This window comes from Haliaeetus leucocephalus, unplaced genomic scaffold, assembly GCF_000737465.1.
Source record: "Haliaeetus leucocephalus isolate CR32 unplaced genomic scaffold, Haliaeetus_leucocephalus-4.0 Scaffold555, whole genome shotgun sequence".
NCBI lineage: Eukaryota > Metazoa > Chordata > Aves > Accipitriformes > Accipitridae > Haliaeetus > Haliaeetus leucocephalus.
The window spans coordinates 18,686,330-18,702,854 of NW_010972991.1; the positions used below are offsets into that span (position 1 = coordinate 18,686,330).

General features: G+C 36.1%; 1 protein-coding gene across 1 annotated transcript in view; it reads left to right on the plus strand.

Annotated features, from left to right (window-relative positions):
* Positions 1–16,525, plus strand: part of STK3 (serine/threonine kinase 3) — a 144,937-nt gene that overhangs the window by 58,247 nt on the left and 70,165 nt on the right. The window contains exons 7-8 of the mRNA XM_010577064.1: positions 12,119–12,256; positions 14,717–14,842. Of these exons, the coding sequence (XP_010575366.1) occupies positions 12,119–12,256; positions 14,717–14,842 (264 nt within the window). The remainder of the gene's footprint in view (positions 1–12,118; positions 12,257–14,716; positions 14,843–16,525) is intronic.

Here is a 16,525-nt window from a genome sequence, read left to right on the forward strand (position 1 = left end):
TATTATTTTTAGCATTCACTGAATCTCCAGTGCGATGTTTTTCTTTCTTACTGTGGTAAGTTCAAATGAGCAGGTTTGAAAAGGTTAGTTAGCCACTGGGGATATTAAAAATAAAGTGGGAACTACATTGTTTGTACTTCTTAGAATATTAAAAATGTGTTTTTTTTAAATTGAGTGAAGAAAGAGGAAGCAACAAAAACTTCTGGTGATTCTGTCACCTCAGGGTAGGAAAGAGATGGCTTTTAAATTAGTACATTTCAATGTGAAAGATTTAGAAGGTGTGCAGAAAAAAAAAAAAGGTAGTTTTTAGCTTCAGTTCTGTGTTTGATGTTAGTCAAAATGTAATTCCAGCAATTGTGTTCTGTAGCCACTGTGTGACCTACCCAATGGCAATCAGCCCCACCCCCCCTTTTTAAAAAAAAAAAAAAAAGCTAATTGGCCCATGTTTTGCTTACTAAATGTCATCTGGACTCAGTAAAAAGCAAGTGACCTGCATTGAATTAGTGTAATTGTAATACAAACAGAACATCTCATAGTTTCGGTCTTATACAGGAAAAGAGAAAGTTGGAGAGATTTTTCAGTTTGATAAATAAAACTGAAGATACAGGGAGCCAACTTTGGCTCATAGTTCATTTTACCTTTTTACTGTCTTCTTTTAAAAAATTATAATTGGCATTTGAATTTTGTCTGTTTTTTCTTTGGAACATTTTCCTTTCTGGAAGAATCTTCCTTAGGATGTATGTTGTACCAGATATTAAATCATGAGTAATCATTACCAATTCCAGTTCCATCAGACACAATACCATTTCAGGAAGATAACTTCTTTTTTATATACCTAGCCTGTTCAGATTTTAGTATACTATTTGGTAGGACTACTTTTGAATGTCATTATATAGTTCATATTTTTTGCTTTCTGTTTCAGAGAGCAATGGTTACACCTACCAACATAACAAAGTGCCATGAAGAACTGAAGTATCAGTTCCAGTGGTATATTTGAATTTTAACTCTGACTTCAATCTTGTAGCTGTATTATTCACTTTGGTTTAAAAGGGGTGTTATTTTTTAAAATGTAAGACTAGTGTCATTGTGTAAGTAATACTATGCCTTGGTTATACTTCTGGACATTTGAATGACCAAATGAAAAGAGATTTTACTTTATGATGCCACCCGCTGCTTGTGTCTGCATCATGGTCTATGGGGTAGAAAAAAACGTTAGATTTGCTCTACCAACTACATTTCCTTATGGAAAGGATGTAAATAACTTTTACACTAATGTAGCAATGAAATTAAGGGGCTACAGTGTAAATGATATTTTTATGAAGCTATTAGGGAGAATATTGGAAATACTGGCTAGGCAAGGACAGTAACGCTGTTCTCTGTACGTACCTGGTAGCCAGGAAAGCAGTGCTGTTGAGTCTTGTATTCTCTCAGTACATTGGGTGTCAGTGGAGCAGAGACAGGAGAAGAAGTTTCCCTTCTTTGCTTGAAGGTAGACAGAGCTTTAAGATGTAAGAACTTAATACTCAGTTACTCTTTCATAGACTAGAAAATCTTCTGTAATTAATTAGACATTTTCATTATTTCAGTGGGATGTAGGCATTTAATATCTGGAATTTTATAATCTGTCAGCTGAATTTTAGTTCTTAGTGTGAACACTGCAAGTGAATGGGTCATTTTTCTTTGTGCTGGTGGTTGGCTTTTGCTGTCACCTGTTCATCTGTTGCCATTGTAAATGGTGAAGTAGGAAGCAGCAGACATTGCTGTGAGCATTGTTCCTTTGTGTTTCATGTTTCTTCTTTTAAACATGGTCATTCTGTTTCTGTACCTAGGCTAACCAAGCATGATAATCCTCTTTTTTTTTTTTTTTTTTTTTTTTTTTTTTTTTTTTTTTTTATAAATTACCAAAGTCACCTTTGGGCATGCTAGTGAGCTGTCAGCCACTGTAGGTTTTTAAATTCACAGTGTGCAGATTATTTTCCAGCAAGACTCTATTCCAGTTGTGACATGACTAGATTAAATTCCTGCTTTCTTTTGTGCTACCTGTAACCTCTCAAAATATTGACTCTTAAATGTCAGTCCTTACATAATCTGCATAAAATCAGGAGGCAGAGGAGCTGTTGCAGGGAGAGAGAGCAACCCGTGCTCTCTCAGGTAGTTTATTGGAAGCTTTCCTACTCTATAACCTGAATATTCTGTGTTGAAATTTAAACTCATTAGCTCTTCTTCTTCTGTTCTTTGTAGACTTGAAAAAAAGAGTATTTTCTCCCCCTTTGAAGGGGCATTTAACATGTTGGAGACTGTTACCGTGTTTCTCACTATAGTCACCTCCATGTTAGACTAAGCAATCCTAATTCATTGAATCTTTCCTTGCAGACTGTGTTTTTTAAATATCTAAGCATTATAGTTGCTCTCTTTTGAAACATCTTCAGTTGGTTCACATCTCTGAAAGTGTGATGCCTAAAACTGGACACAATACTGCTGCTGGAGGTCTAACATATCCTGAATAAATAAGAACTACTGCATATTTCTTGAATGCCTTCTGTCATTACTACTGTGTGTGTGGTTATGGCAGAGGTTTCACATTTAATGTCCAGCAAGTTTACAACAGCTTTTTCTCACAAATATAAGTTACTCACTCCTTGACTCTTTTATTAGTAAATATAATTGCAAATGCAGTTTTTCCACTTCATGTCTCAGTAAATGTTAATGTATTTCTGGATGTAATCAATGCCTCATTTTCTCAGAAACTGCAGAAAATACTGTGGGAAGAAAACATTTTATTCTTAAAATAATTTTTGGAGTTTTCTTGGAGGGAAAGTAAGTTTCTTAGTCTGGGTAACAGAATTGGAAGCTTGTAAGCATTATGTCTATGAATTTCCAAGATAGTACTGAATCAAGAGTAAAAGAAACTATGGTGAAAGAAATATTCTTTCTCTCAATACTCAAAAGAATGTTCCCCGGATTCAGTCATGTAATGTGCACTTTCAGAACCATTTCCTTGTTTTGTAACTGATAAGAAACTAGTTGTTCAAGTTCAATGCTGAAAAAAGAAAAAGTTGTTCAGGTTCAAGACTCTTCTCTTACGTTCTAGATCTCTCAAATTCTGTGAAAGGGGGGATTTAAGTGATAGCAGGATGCTTCTATCTGAGAGAGGTACCAAGATCTATGAAGACACCTTTTGATTCCTGGATACCTGTGTGGCTGGGAAATATCCTTTAGGCAGTGAGTTGCCTGGCTCTTGAGCAAAGATCTGCCATAATGTATAGTTTGGTCTGAGAGGCTCTTAAATGTTGGTAAGTTCCCTGAGGGTTATGGTAGAACCTCAGATTGGCTAGTGATCTGAAGTGGGCCCATCCCTCTGTTATGGTGATTTCCTCACAAAGAGGTGGTGTTGCCCATCACTATCAAAAGGAAATTTTCTCCTATACAACTACGTTTAAAAATAACTTCTTTTCCAAGTCTGTGTCAAGTAAAAATTGAAGTAGAAGGTTAAACCACTACACCAGATATTTCTTTCAGTCTAAAGACAGCTTAATATCTATTTCTTTTTTCTACCTTAACCCCCCCCCAAAACTCTTCCCTCCCTCAGAAAAAAAACATCTTTAAAAAAACACATATGCATACATGTGTGCACCTCCTCCTGATTAAATGTATCTTGCTGAGATTGAGGGTACTTTTCAGAACAATAATCATGAATTAATTTGTGCTCATTTAGGTTTTCCTTTTGGTGAGTGAAATTGTTGGAAATACTTTCCTAGATAGTGTCTGCAGTTCCTTTCAGGTGTTTGAAACTCTTGTGTGTGTTTGTAAGACTTGCTGACTTTCATTGTCTTGTTTTCTGGTAGTGTTTGGATTTTTTTAGTTATCATGGGGTTTTTTTGTTTGGTTGGGTTTTTTTGTCCCTGGACACTGTAAAAATGTGGAGACTTGTAATTACTGTGCATGTGAACTTTCAATATAACCTTTCAATAAAATGTTAAGTAATTATACTGTTTTGTACCTATATGGGATTATTTGCAAGTTAGGTATTTTTCTCTGAAAATTCCTGTATATGTCAATTAAAAAAATAAAATTCAAAACCTTTAGCTGCCTGGGGTAGTTCAAGCACAAAATCTTGAGTAGCCTGAAATTATTTTTGTTTTCAGCGAATGGCTTTGCTTTAAAAATTGTGTAATTTCACTTATCTACCCCCCCCAAAAAAACCCCCCAACCCAAAGAAGCAACAAAAAACCCCAATGAAGCCAAAGAACAGTTAAAAAACCTTCATGAAATTGCAGATACTTCCATGTGTCATTTTTCATTTTTAAAGACTTTCAAAAGGCATTTGTTGCCCTTCTTTAAAGACTTGCTATCTAACTTAAAGGAGGGGAGAATTTTGAGGATCAGGTTGGTGGCTCTCTTCTGTTGTAACTTCACTGATGGCAATGAGTTCGTAACCTTGCAGAAGAAACGGGGACTTGAATGTTATGTCGCTAAAGAAAAAGGAAATGGGAGGACAACGTTCATTTGAATGGCAGAATTGCAGAATTTAACAATATTTTGTGCTGAAGAGTTGGGTTCACGAAATTGAAACAGCCCTACTGAATTGGATAGAAAAACTCAAACTATTCCATTTTAAAGTAGAAGAGGGAAAGTTGGGACAAGATAATAGTTGAAAAACCTACAGGCAAAAGTTATGAAGAATTCCCCAAATCATAGGGAATTATTTAAATATGTTGGAAGAAAGGCTGGAGTAATATTGGTAGGTCTGCTGGACTTGAAGGGAGAGGAAGAAGAAACAAGCAAGCAAAAGAAGGCCAGTGCAGATAAAGTTGTTTCTCTGCATATATCAAGTCATTTGTTGAATTGCTTTGAGATCTCTTGGGACAGCACAAGTGATGACTTATGAGAGGTCAAGTAACTTTCAAAAACATTCCCCCCCCCCGCAATAAATTGATAAATTAGCTGACAGTAGGACAGCATGCTGAGGTGATATTTCTGGGAAAAGATTGGTGGTATAAATATTTTCATTACTCATCTGAAAAAAGGTTTTGAGAATGAACAGACATATGCAGATGACACGATCCTTTTAGATGAGTTAGCAGGGGGAACTTGCTCTTTGTCTTGCTAATTGGATAACAGCCAGTGCAATAAATTCTGCCTTTTAAATATATCATTGCAGATTTGTCTCAGGACATGGTAGAACTTTAAAGTTATGATATGTGATGGGATTTAAAAATCAGTTGTATAAGTGAGCTTGTTTAAAACCAGTAGAACCGCCCCCCCCGCGAATGAACTTGTGGCCTTAGAATGCCAACTTCAAGCTGTTGTCACAGAACAAATTATCTGTAATATTCTTTTGAAATATAAAGCAATTTTTTTAAAGGAAGTATCACCGAATCATAGAATATCTCAAGTTGGAAGGGACTCAAGGATCATTGAGTCCAACTCCCACCTTTAGTAGAAAGAGTAAGTTCAGAGGTGAATCTCAAGGCACAGTTCTGTTGCGTGACGGTGCTAACAAGGCAAGGGTTGATTCTTTTCAGTAGATTTACAATTGCACTATTGCAAAATGTTTGAGATTGGTATCTTTACATTCTTAACCTATTGTAACGCTGTCAAAATGTTATGAACTTACTAGCACTAATAAATATACAGGTCAATATAAATGGCTTATCTTTCAGTAACCCATCTTTGCTGTTAATCATGTGATTATTCTTTCCATTAAGTATTTCTTCTCTGCATTTATTACTTTATTACTTTACATCTTAAGTGAATCATACTTTGCTTTGAACAGCAAAGGTCGCCATTCCAGAGGGAAGCTTGTGACAGTAAATGGCTGATAAACCACTGGTAACAGTTGTGTGGGTTTTGTTTTATTTTTTTTCTCCCTTCTGTTCTGGTGTTTTATTTTTTTAAATGCTCCTAGTGTTAATATGTGAGGTGTCTGTCACTTTATCCTAAAATAATTTGAATGTAATTTTTACTGTATGTAGTACTGTGTATGTGATTTAATCAGTGGTCATTACGAAAGAATACTGAGGTGAGCACAATAGAATTGCATGTTAAATGTCATATATATTTCCTTTCATTAGGATTAAAAATTCTCTATCTATTGTTTGTCTGGAATTTCTCTGGACTAAATCTACACTTGTCCCTTCCTGCACTTAGCCCTGTGCTGATAATTCTAGCTGTGCTTCGCTGGGAGCTTGTGAGGCAGGTGGGTGTAACAGCACGGTGTTCTCATTCTGTTACTGGGTTGGATGAACAGTCATTGCTAACTCTCAGTGAAGAAACTGCCTTTTTGTTTGAACAGTGATAGGAATCTTTAAGTTTTTGCTTAATGTTGGAAATGTAGTTTTATTGCTAAGACTAGGTGTTTTTTAATATTTGGTACTATAGCTTTCAGAATAACGTAATTGCTGGGTTTTTTTGGCGGGATTTTTGTTTTGTTTTGTTTTGTTTTTTTTTCAGATGGCACTTCCAAACATTTTTGTATTGATAATTCATTCTTAATGTCAACTGAAAAATAAGTAACTTTGCTGAACATCTTTTTTCCCCCTAAATTGGTAACAGCTTCTTCAATATTTTAGCTTAAACCAAAAATGTGTTCTAGCTAAGATGAGGGAGAAGCAGTTATCCATTGGGTGGCTAGGTCACTCTGGAGTATTTATTCACTGAACGTATCTTCAGTAAATGCTTTTTATGACACACAGTTTCAGAAAAGTGTTAGTGGTAAATTAAGAGGATGAAATTTACTTGACAACTTTTGGTTTTTTATAGTCTTTAATTCAGGGTAAATTGTTCAGTTTTTCGTGAGCAAAATTGAAATGAATGCTCCGTGTTAGTGTGTTTCTTCAAGCCACTTCTCTGTTAGAAGTATGTGAGGTATGAGACAGGCAGTGAAAATGAAGGACCTAGCACTGCATGGGCTGCTGGATGCACGGTTTTGATTTGAGGGTTTCCTTCTTCATTTCTGTAGTTCATTTTGCTCTTGTCACTGAGATTAGTAAAGAGCAGCATTAACCCACCCCCCCCCAAAAAGGAAGATTTAATTGGATGAATGAAAATTGGTGCGTGACTGAGAAGCCACTTTTTTCTTTCCAAAAAGAAAGAGTAAAAAACGGTATTGGCTTCTTCAACAGAAGTAATGTTTCACATAGAAAGATAATTAAGCTTTTCAAACATTTTGCATCCCACATTCAGATTCCAGTTAGGGGTTTTGTCAAACTTGGAGGATATTGAGAATCTCCTTGGATCAGGTATCTGGCAAATGTCTGATGGAACCTGATGTGTTTGTAATTCTGCACAAAAAGTGTGAGCGCATTAGAAGATCTTCATTAACTAATGTGGTTGCAGAAGAGAGAAGGAAGACGATTTTTTTTGGTGCTTCTAACAAATTTATTATCAACACTGAAGCAGATCATAAACTGACTTCCTTGTCTTTAAACACATGAGGTGTTGTTCAGTAACTTTGTTTTTCACTGTCACAAAGTTTTGCAAAAAACTTTGTTGTAACAATATTGTAGTTCTGAATTAAAATAAAAAAACAAAACCAAAAAAAACCCAACCAAAAATGCTCAACAAAGCAAGACCAATGTAGAAGCTGCTAGTATGTCACCCTTCTTGTCCATGCTGGTATTTCATTTCTAGACAGCTGTTGAATTGTGTAATTGAATAATCAGTAGTGTTTCAGTAGCCTTTTTGAAGGCCATTCAAGAAGGGAGGGAAGTTCTAATGTGTGTATCACAAAGAAGAGAAAAATGTTTCTTTCAGCTGATCCTTTGTTTCTAAAGTTAATAAAATGTTACGGTATTCAATGTTTATCCCCCCCAGCCTTAAATAGGATTTCATACTCTAAAATGTGTTCCTGAGTTTAAATGTATTTTGGAGTTTGTTTTCTGCATTAGATTGATAAACTAAGTAGCATAATTGTGGTGCCAAAAAACTGGAGTCACAAACTGCCTGTGGATGTCTTGTGTCCTTACCTTCTTTATAAAAAAGTTTCTCTCTGTAGATTCTAGCAATGGAGCTTCACAGCATGAAAATTATAAAATTGCCACAATATAAAAATCTTTGCTGTCTTCTTCAGTAGCATTCATGATACTGGGCAAACAATAACAGAAAAAGTTATACTTTTGATTTCCTGCTATTTATTACAAGTCTTTTAACTAAGCAATAGAGATAAGTTATTCAAGAGCTAAAACCCAAAAGACACATAGTAGCTCTACCAAATTACTGTTGATCATTTAATGAGTTCGTGGGCTGTGTGAAATACAGATGTATTACCCTGACTGACAGGAAGAATGAGCTGCAAGGATTTTCTGATTAGGAAATTCCAGATGTGGTATATGAGGGTCTCATTTTCCTTTTGGCATTTCCTAATTCATCATCATCACCATAATTATATTTTCACGCCAATAAAATTGTCCATAGAAGAAACTTCATGAAAAAAATGTTTTCAGCCTGGACTTTATTGAAAATGCTAGACCCTTTAAGAATAATAAAATCATGTGCTGACTTGCACAGTTCTGCTCTCATTTAAGACCTGGTCCTCAGTCCAGTATTCAGCTTAACTGTAACTGCTGGTTATCAGGCAGGTGAGTGCTTCCAGGCAACAGTTGTGGTAGAAACTGTGTTAGATTGTCTAGTGCCCAGTTCAGAAGTGGCCACTGAAGACTGCCCTGCATCTTCCCCCCAGTTGTTGTCACATATATACTGTAATCTGCATTGGATTCTGGTTTCACTGCAGGGTGTAGGACTTGCCTCCGAGCAATGTATGAAAGATGATTCAAAGTAGAGTTGGGCTCAAGGTTCAGAGGTGGAAGGGCCAGTTCAGGACAAATTTGGAATGGACTCTCTATTACAGACAGGTGAAGATGAACACTGATTAAGCTGCCCATGGTCCCTCAGGCCTGAGTTCTGACACCTCGCACCTTAGAGATTTTTTTTTTTTAAATTTTTTTCTTAAAGGATGATTGAATGGTTAAAACTGAAGACTGAGTCATACCGTCTAACACCTTGGCTGTGTATCTGATGTATTACTTGAGTAAGACTTGCCAGTCTGCCTCAGATACATAAGGAAATGTGGAAGGCGATGTTGAAGGTGGGAGAGAGAGAAGAATTAGCCCCAGCTCTTTTGTAGTATGTCAGAGCCTGCTCCGTCTGTTGAACAATTTCCTCTTAATGTTTCCTGCAGTTGTTAGTGCCAGTTCAGCCCATGTAATTGGGTGGATAGTAGCTTATATTTGGTTTTTCTTTTAAGTGACGGTTGCCTAACACTGGCTGGCTGAGCACTGCCATGAGCCCTACTGTGAGAGCTGAACTAATACCAATAGCTGTGGGAAACTTCTAGAGAAACTTACAAGTGGAGTGGAGGCAAAAAATTACTACAAGTAATAATTTGGGAGAATACAAGGACTGGAGAAAGAGAGAGTAAGATGAAAGAAGCATGAAAAAAACAAGTCTCCTAGGTTTCCTGCTTCCCTCAGCACCCACAGAACAGAATGACTGAAACAGCTTAGTTTTTTGTTTTAAAGTAGGACAGAGTTCTTTTAGGATAGAAGAGATGTATTTGACAAGAAATGGAAGCAAAAATGAGGAATAAGTTCCTGTCAGATAAGTGTTTTGGTTTTATTCCTGGAGATTTGGGACTAGCTTTATAATTCTCCAGTGATTGCTTTGCAAGCTTCTTGGAAGGAAACAGAAGTAGCTGGAAGCTAAATCATAGACTATTTTGAAAGAGGGAGGGAACTTAACTATTACGCAAAGAAATATGCAAGCCAAAATGAGGGAGTAGAGGGGGAGAATGGAATTGAAAACCAGCTAGTTAACAAAAGAAAGTGCTGAGAGCTGGGGGGAGAGGTACATGCTAGCAAGTGCATGACAATTAACAAGTTGGACTAAACATTTGGAATAAGTAGTTTCTACATGTTTTCTTGCATGACAAAAATGCATCTAATTTTTTTTTCAGCTAACACAGCTCATGTCATGTATCAAGATTTTTAAAAGCCTGCAGTTTAAGCATTTAATAAATATACATGTTTCTGAAGTAGGTATTTTCAACATACGTACAAAGCATAAATGTGGGTTTAGGACCCTAACTCTAGCTCTTGAATATCTCCTTTTGTGACTTTTATTGCTTGCCATAAAAGAATGATTCATGAATTCCCTCTTTCTTCTCATTGTCCTTTGTGAATTATAAAGAAGCCACTTCTTTGCTGTGGTTCTTAACTGCTGTGTAGTTGATGAAAATAATTGGCAAAGGCAAATAGTTTTCCCAGAACATTGGAGCTGAGGCAGACTCTGAAACTAAGCTTTGCTTACCTGTGGAGAGACAGGTCAATGTTTATTATCAAACAGGAGGTATACATTTTGACACCACATAAACAGAAGTTACTAGTCTTCTGTTACAGCTGTGTGTTTTCAATAGCTACTGCTGAGCTAGCTGTTAAGAGTAGCTGAAGATAAGATCAAAAGTCATCAGTTCAAAGTTCAGAAGAGATCATTACTTTCAAGGACAGAAACAGCCACTGCTTCATACCAGGAGCACTTCACTTGTACTGACAACTGATCTTGTATCGCAAGTGAAGTAGGTAAGGCCAATTATGGGGTAATAGAGTGCCATGTTTCCTATCTGAGTTCACATACTAGTTTGGCATGGCTGCCCACTGAAAATACAAAGCTATCATAGCATACATCTTTATTAAAGAAAATGCCCAAGTCTCTTCTTGTAATTCTTGTATTAGGCAGATAATGAAATGAGTTTTGTAAATGTTTAAGTATTTGAATTAAAGCAAACTATTCCTTACTGAAATAATTTCTCATTAAAATTATAGTAAAGTTTTTGCATCATTTTGCATGGGTTCTGCTTTTCTTCAGCATATGAGAAGAATTTTAGAATGAGGGTTTGAACAAGTTAAACCAACTTTCAAGGCCAGTTAGACTTCTTAAGAAGTTATGGATAAAATCTCAGGGAGTTCCCTCTCCCTCCTCCCTGTGTTTCGAACACAGGCTGAAGCTTCTGGTGCTTCTCCTATGTTAACAGTGTGCATAATCTCGCATTTATTTATTTTTTCCCCTTTTCTGAGTATGTATTGTACTTGTAGAAAAAAAAATGAAGAACTTTTACTCCCTTTCACTTTGGAAAACATGATTGAATTGAACCTGGTTTTAGAAGAAAATAATAGCTTATTATTTCTGTCAGTTGACCTAGCTCTGAATAGTGTGTTGCTGTCATGTATAAATCTTAAACAATGATACTGAATAGATTTGAGATATTACATACAGAAGTTCAAACATTCCCATTATTTTACAGTAGTCTCTCAGAATTGTGCTGCTTTTTTTTCCTCTACAAGTGTAAATCAATAATTAGAGGAAGATGTGGAAGAAATCATAAAGAAAAAGGCATAATATATATAATCTTAAGTAGGACAAACATTTTTTTATATAGCATGAATCCTTTTTCCTAGTTGGAAAATCTGTCTGCATATGGTTCTTTACAGGGTGAAATTTATTATATAGGTAAAATGCTGCCTTTTCAGTTTTGTGTAAATTCTCACTGCTAGTAGACCAGTTACTTGATTATTTTATTTTTGTCATCTTTTAGTGTTGTCTTAGGTCTTTTAGCATATGCTTTTAAGTCTTATTAGGAAAAGCAAGTTTTAAAACTATGTCTGAAGAATTATGAATGCAAAAGGAAATAGTAATCCTACCAAGTTTCCTAAGCAAGTCTCCTATAAGACTAAATGCAGTTAAGAGAGGAGAAGGTGAACTTGGCTTTTCACAGCAACTTTATATGTGTCTGTTTAAACTAGCAGTGCTATCATTTCTACTAAGAATTTCTGAAAGAACAAAATCATCTCTTGAGATTAATAAACAGCAATAGATAAATAACGAGTGATGTGCTCAATGCGGTACAGTTTAAACACAGAAAATCTAATGGGAAGTAGCTACATTAGTAGCAGATGGATTTACTTCCTGAATCCCCATCTGAGTGGAAATCCTAGCTTACTTAAAATTTGTCTTCCAGATTTTTAGCCTGATAAGAAAGGTGGATAAAGCAATTCATTTACTTGGCTTCAGTGCTGTGATGATGTGTTTTGTTTAAACTTGCTATTGTTGTTTGATTTTTATCTAGGCTATTTTTATGATTCCTACAAATCCCCCTCCAACCTTCCGGAAGCCAGAGCTCTGGTCTGATGAATTCACAGATTTTGTGAAGAAATGCTTAGTGAAAAATCCTGAACAAAGAGCTACAGCAACACAGCTGCTACAGGTCAGTATTTAAGTTACTGAGGAAATGCAAGTTTTATGGCTTTTTTCCTCTAGTCTCAAACCAGAACGGTTGTGAAAATTTCTAAAGACAAATCTCATATTAACTATTATCATGCCTTACTTCTTTTCCACTTTTTCTCTGTCAGCTCCTGTATCTCTACCCCCATTTTATTTCTCTTTTGCTGCTTCTAAAAATTAATTGCTCTATATAAAGTTTAGGGCTGGTTGTTGCTATTAAAATTGGATCCTTGCTTTGTGGTGGGAGGCCCTCAATAGATCTCAGGATGTAGGCAAGTGTTAAGTTAAGGAATTGAGCCCAGGTTACCCCTCAGTGTGGACCACCCATGGAGTATATTCAGTCTTTCTTTCTGGTCATGTCAAATTAAGCAGACCAGTTGCTCTGTGTCCTAGAAGGGTCTGATGCAGATGGACAGTATAACAGGTTTGTTTGGCTGAGTTACACCAAGTGGGCACTTTTAAATTCAAGCCACATTTGGTGATGTGGACCTGTGGAGCCAGGGCAGGGTGTAGCAGGCTTTTGCCCGCTCACTGACCTGAGCTTCTGGTAGCTGCAGAAATTTAACAGTTGCATCTTTCGGTACTGAGATAGAAATAAAGCAGAGAAATTTCAAAGAACTACAAAAATCAAACAGGAGGGACTGATCTATCAAGAAAGATTTAGTTTTTGTGAAATGGACATAATTTTACAGGGTCCACATATTTTAGTACATGGGGGAGAGAGAAAACATGAAGAAGGTTTTTTCCTTTGACCCCATATTTGTGTTATCCACTGCCTTCAGAGCTGTCATAATAAGCTTACAAGTAACTAAGGAAAAACAAAGACCAAAGGTAGTGAAAGAGACGGGGTGGGGGGAGGTTTCTAGAAAAATTATAATAGGTTCCATGATGATTGAAATGGAATCTAAAATTTCCTGTAAATAAGCTTGCTTTGGTACTGAGACAGAAGTGAAAAATTTTGCTATGTCATTTGCTCCTTTTACTTTCCCGATTCCTAATTCATTAAACTTTTGGATAATTTAGTGTTCTACACTATTCACTGCTATTGGTAAATAGTATTCTTAATTTTCTTTGTTCATCAGTCTACATAAGAATCTGATCTTCTGAAATTTCATCTGTAAGACACTCATGCTAGATTTATTCTGTCTCTAGCTAGCAATAGCCTCTTTTAAAATTTACATTGCAGTGAACTCCACTACAAGAAGAACATAAAAACTTTGCAAAGTAGTTTCCAGTAATAGATCATCAAATTAATAAGTCATGTTATGATTATTTTATTTTCCACACTGTGACAACACCAAAATATAGACTGCAAGGAGAGTAAAAATTGGAAGTTATAGATTTTCATATGATGTATGAATCAGTACTTGAGACCTTAAAAATTTGAAGTTCATATGGTTAGGTGAATACTGGCAGCTGGATAGAAGAGACTTGCATTAATGTCTGCAAGTAAGAAAAAAAAAAAGAAAAAAATCTTCAGTGTTCCTCTTTCCACATGCTTACTGGCCAGAAAACCAAATACTGTGGCCCTTTCCCCCAGCTGGAATTTGGAGCATGTGTGATGCAGCTGGAGGTGCTGTGTGTGTGTGTGAGTGGGAATGAAAATACTGCTTGTGGGGAAAGATCATGGATGAAAAAGGAGAGTAATTGAATTAATATATCAAGGGAGAAGGTAGATAGTAAATGTAGGACACTAAGCTTCATCAATTCTGTTCTTCATGGAACAATTTTCTACTATTTAATAATACATTTTTGAGGTGCTTAGAGTTAGGTTTTGCCTAAATTGTATTTGCATATAATAATGCAAAAATGAGAATTTTTCTGACAGCAGGTGTTTATTAGACAGCAAAATGAATGTAAATGGTATCATGCACATATTGTCTTAAAGGAAGAAGTGATGTTTTAAATAGCCTTGAATTAAAAATTAATCTTCCTGCTAAAAGTAAGGTATTTTTTTGCTTATTCCACATTTCAGCATCATAGATCAAGAAATGTTTTATGACATATAAAGTAGAGGTTTGTTGAAGTAGGCAGCCATAATTGCTCTGCTTACATCCACTAATTTATGCTGTCAGTTTGTTAAGATTAATTAAATTCTGTAACTGAATATCTGAAAATGTTTGTTTTTCTATGTCAGACAATCACCACTCTATTTATTTACTACTTACTGCACGTTTCCTTTGGAAAATTATATCCTTAACTATAAAACAGTTGTTATATGATTACATTTCCCAAGGCTTGCTGTTATTAAAAATAGTTAAAGTAAGATTTTAGTTATGAAACAGCTAAAAGATATTGTATGTTGTGTTAGTGTAAATTTTAATTATTGTGTAATGTAAAATACTATTTATCACTGAAATCTGTTGTGTTGAGTAATACTTGTAATTACATCTGAAGCCTAACTATTGTAATGATGTTATAAAAGTTAATTTTTTTTTCCTAGCATACATTTATTAAGAATGCCAAGCCAGTTTCAATTTTAAGGGACCTAATCACTGAAGCTATGGAGATAAAGGCCAAGCGACATGAGGAACAGCAGAGAGAACTAGAAGAAGAGGAAGAAAATTCGGTGTGTACCTTTTTTTCCTATAACTATCTGTACTTTATAGATAAGTTGCTGTTTTTCCTCTACTTCCTGTACTTGTGTTCAAATACTTTTCTTTACCAGGTTTCTACGTGGTTTTTAGCCTATGAGGGCTGAATATTCCACTGCTACTTATGATGAGTAAAGCTGCTGTGGGTAATGCTGTATGAGCCAGCTTTCAGCACTCTTCCATGAGATGTCCTAGTAAAAAGGTTTTCTAGGAGGTGGGAAAAGAAACCATGTCAACTTCAGCTGTTCAGACTAACATAAAAAAAATAACAAAACAAAAAACAAACCCCTAAACTGTTAAGATTCCACTTTCACATATGGGCTTCTAGACAGGTGGTTTAATTTTCAGTTCAGGGCGTTTTTTTTTTTTTAATTTTTTTTGTTCAGTCTAATGCACAGAATAGTTAGTTACGACGCACAGTAAGTGGTGATTACAATATGGTTTGAATCAAGTTGCACCTATGAAGTGAAAAGGTTGACAGCATTCATTCTTCAGATGATGTCAGCATTATGTTTGAGGAGAGAGGCAGGTCGTGTGACAAATAGGTTGCATTTAGAATTGTTTGGCAATGTTAGGAATAAGTCAGTGTTCCTGGCATTATTACTCTCCCTACATGATTTATTTTAGGGCAGTCTTGTGCAATGCAGCAGTATGTGCTTCAAAGAATTGTATTGCCACACATACAATGAGAACCAAGGTCATTCAGGAGTAACATGCAGAGAAGATTGAGATTGGAATGTTAGTAGAAATCTTACAGCTTTGAGCAAACAGAAGAGAGCAGTGCAGTAATGCAGGCTGCCCTATCCCAAATTGTAGAGTCCTTGTTATGTGTTACAGAGTGTTAGGTGGTGATCTATATATAAGAATATTTTTCAAGCAGATTCTGTGGAGTGTTTTGTATCACAATAGACAGTATGGTCTTTTGTTTGCTGGACGTTTTTCTGTTCTAAGAGTATGTTCTAAGAGTATTGATAGCTTGTGTTTATAAAGATGGTTTACTCTGGATTGTATTTGCTCAGTCAGTAATAAAACAGGCAGGGAAGGCTGGGATTATTTCTTTTTACGTTAGGAAATATTGCCTGTGTGAAAATGTGTGACTTGACGTGCAGAGTTGATGTTTGTGACTTGATATATCGAATAGTTGATCTCTAAGAGACTGATTTATTACCAACATAAAAACCTAATGTCTTTACTAGCATACTTTCCTCCCTACTATTGCCTCCTGAACTGTAGACCTCAAACACTTGGGCATTGTTGATGTCTTTTGCATTAACCCCAAATTAGGTATGACATGTAATTATTTAGTCTGAGGTGCAGATGGGGAATCAGATTGCCAGGCATGGATGAAACAATCCATGCCAGCTCAGTATGTGGTGTACACCTTCCCTCTCCCACTGCTGGTGGAAGGGTGCAACACAGGTTTGGTCCACCTCAACTGAAGAAGCCTTTAGCAACTCCTGCTTCCTGCATGGGTGCAAAAGTCAGAATGTAACACTGCACTCCCCTCCCCCCCCCCAGGTTATTCAGTGTTTAGTATAAAGGAACCTCAAATCCAGGACTGGGGCAGGAATCTGTTATTGTGTTACCATTGCAGTAGATGGGAGTTTTGCCTTGAATTTTTGTGGTGCAGTCAGGGAATAGGTGATGAGTTAAAAAGA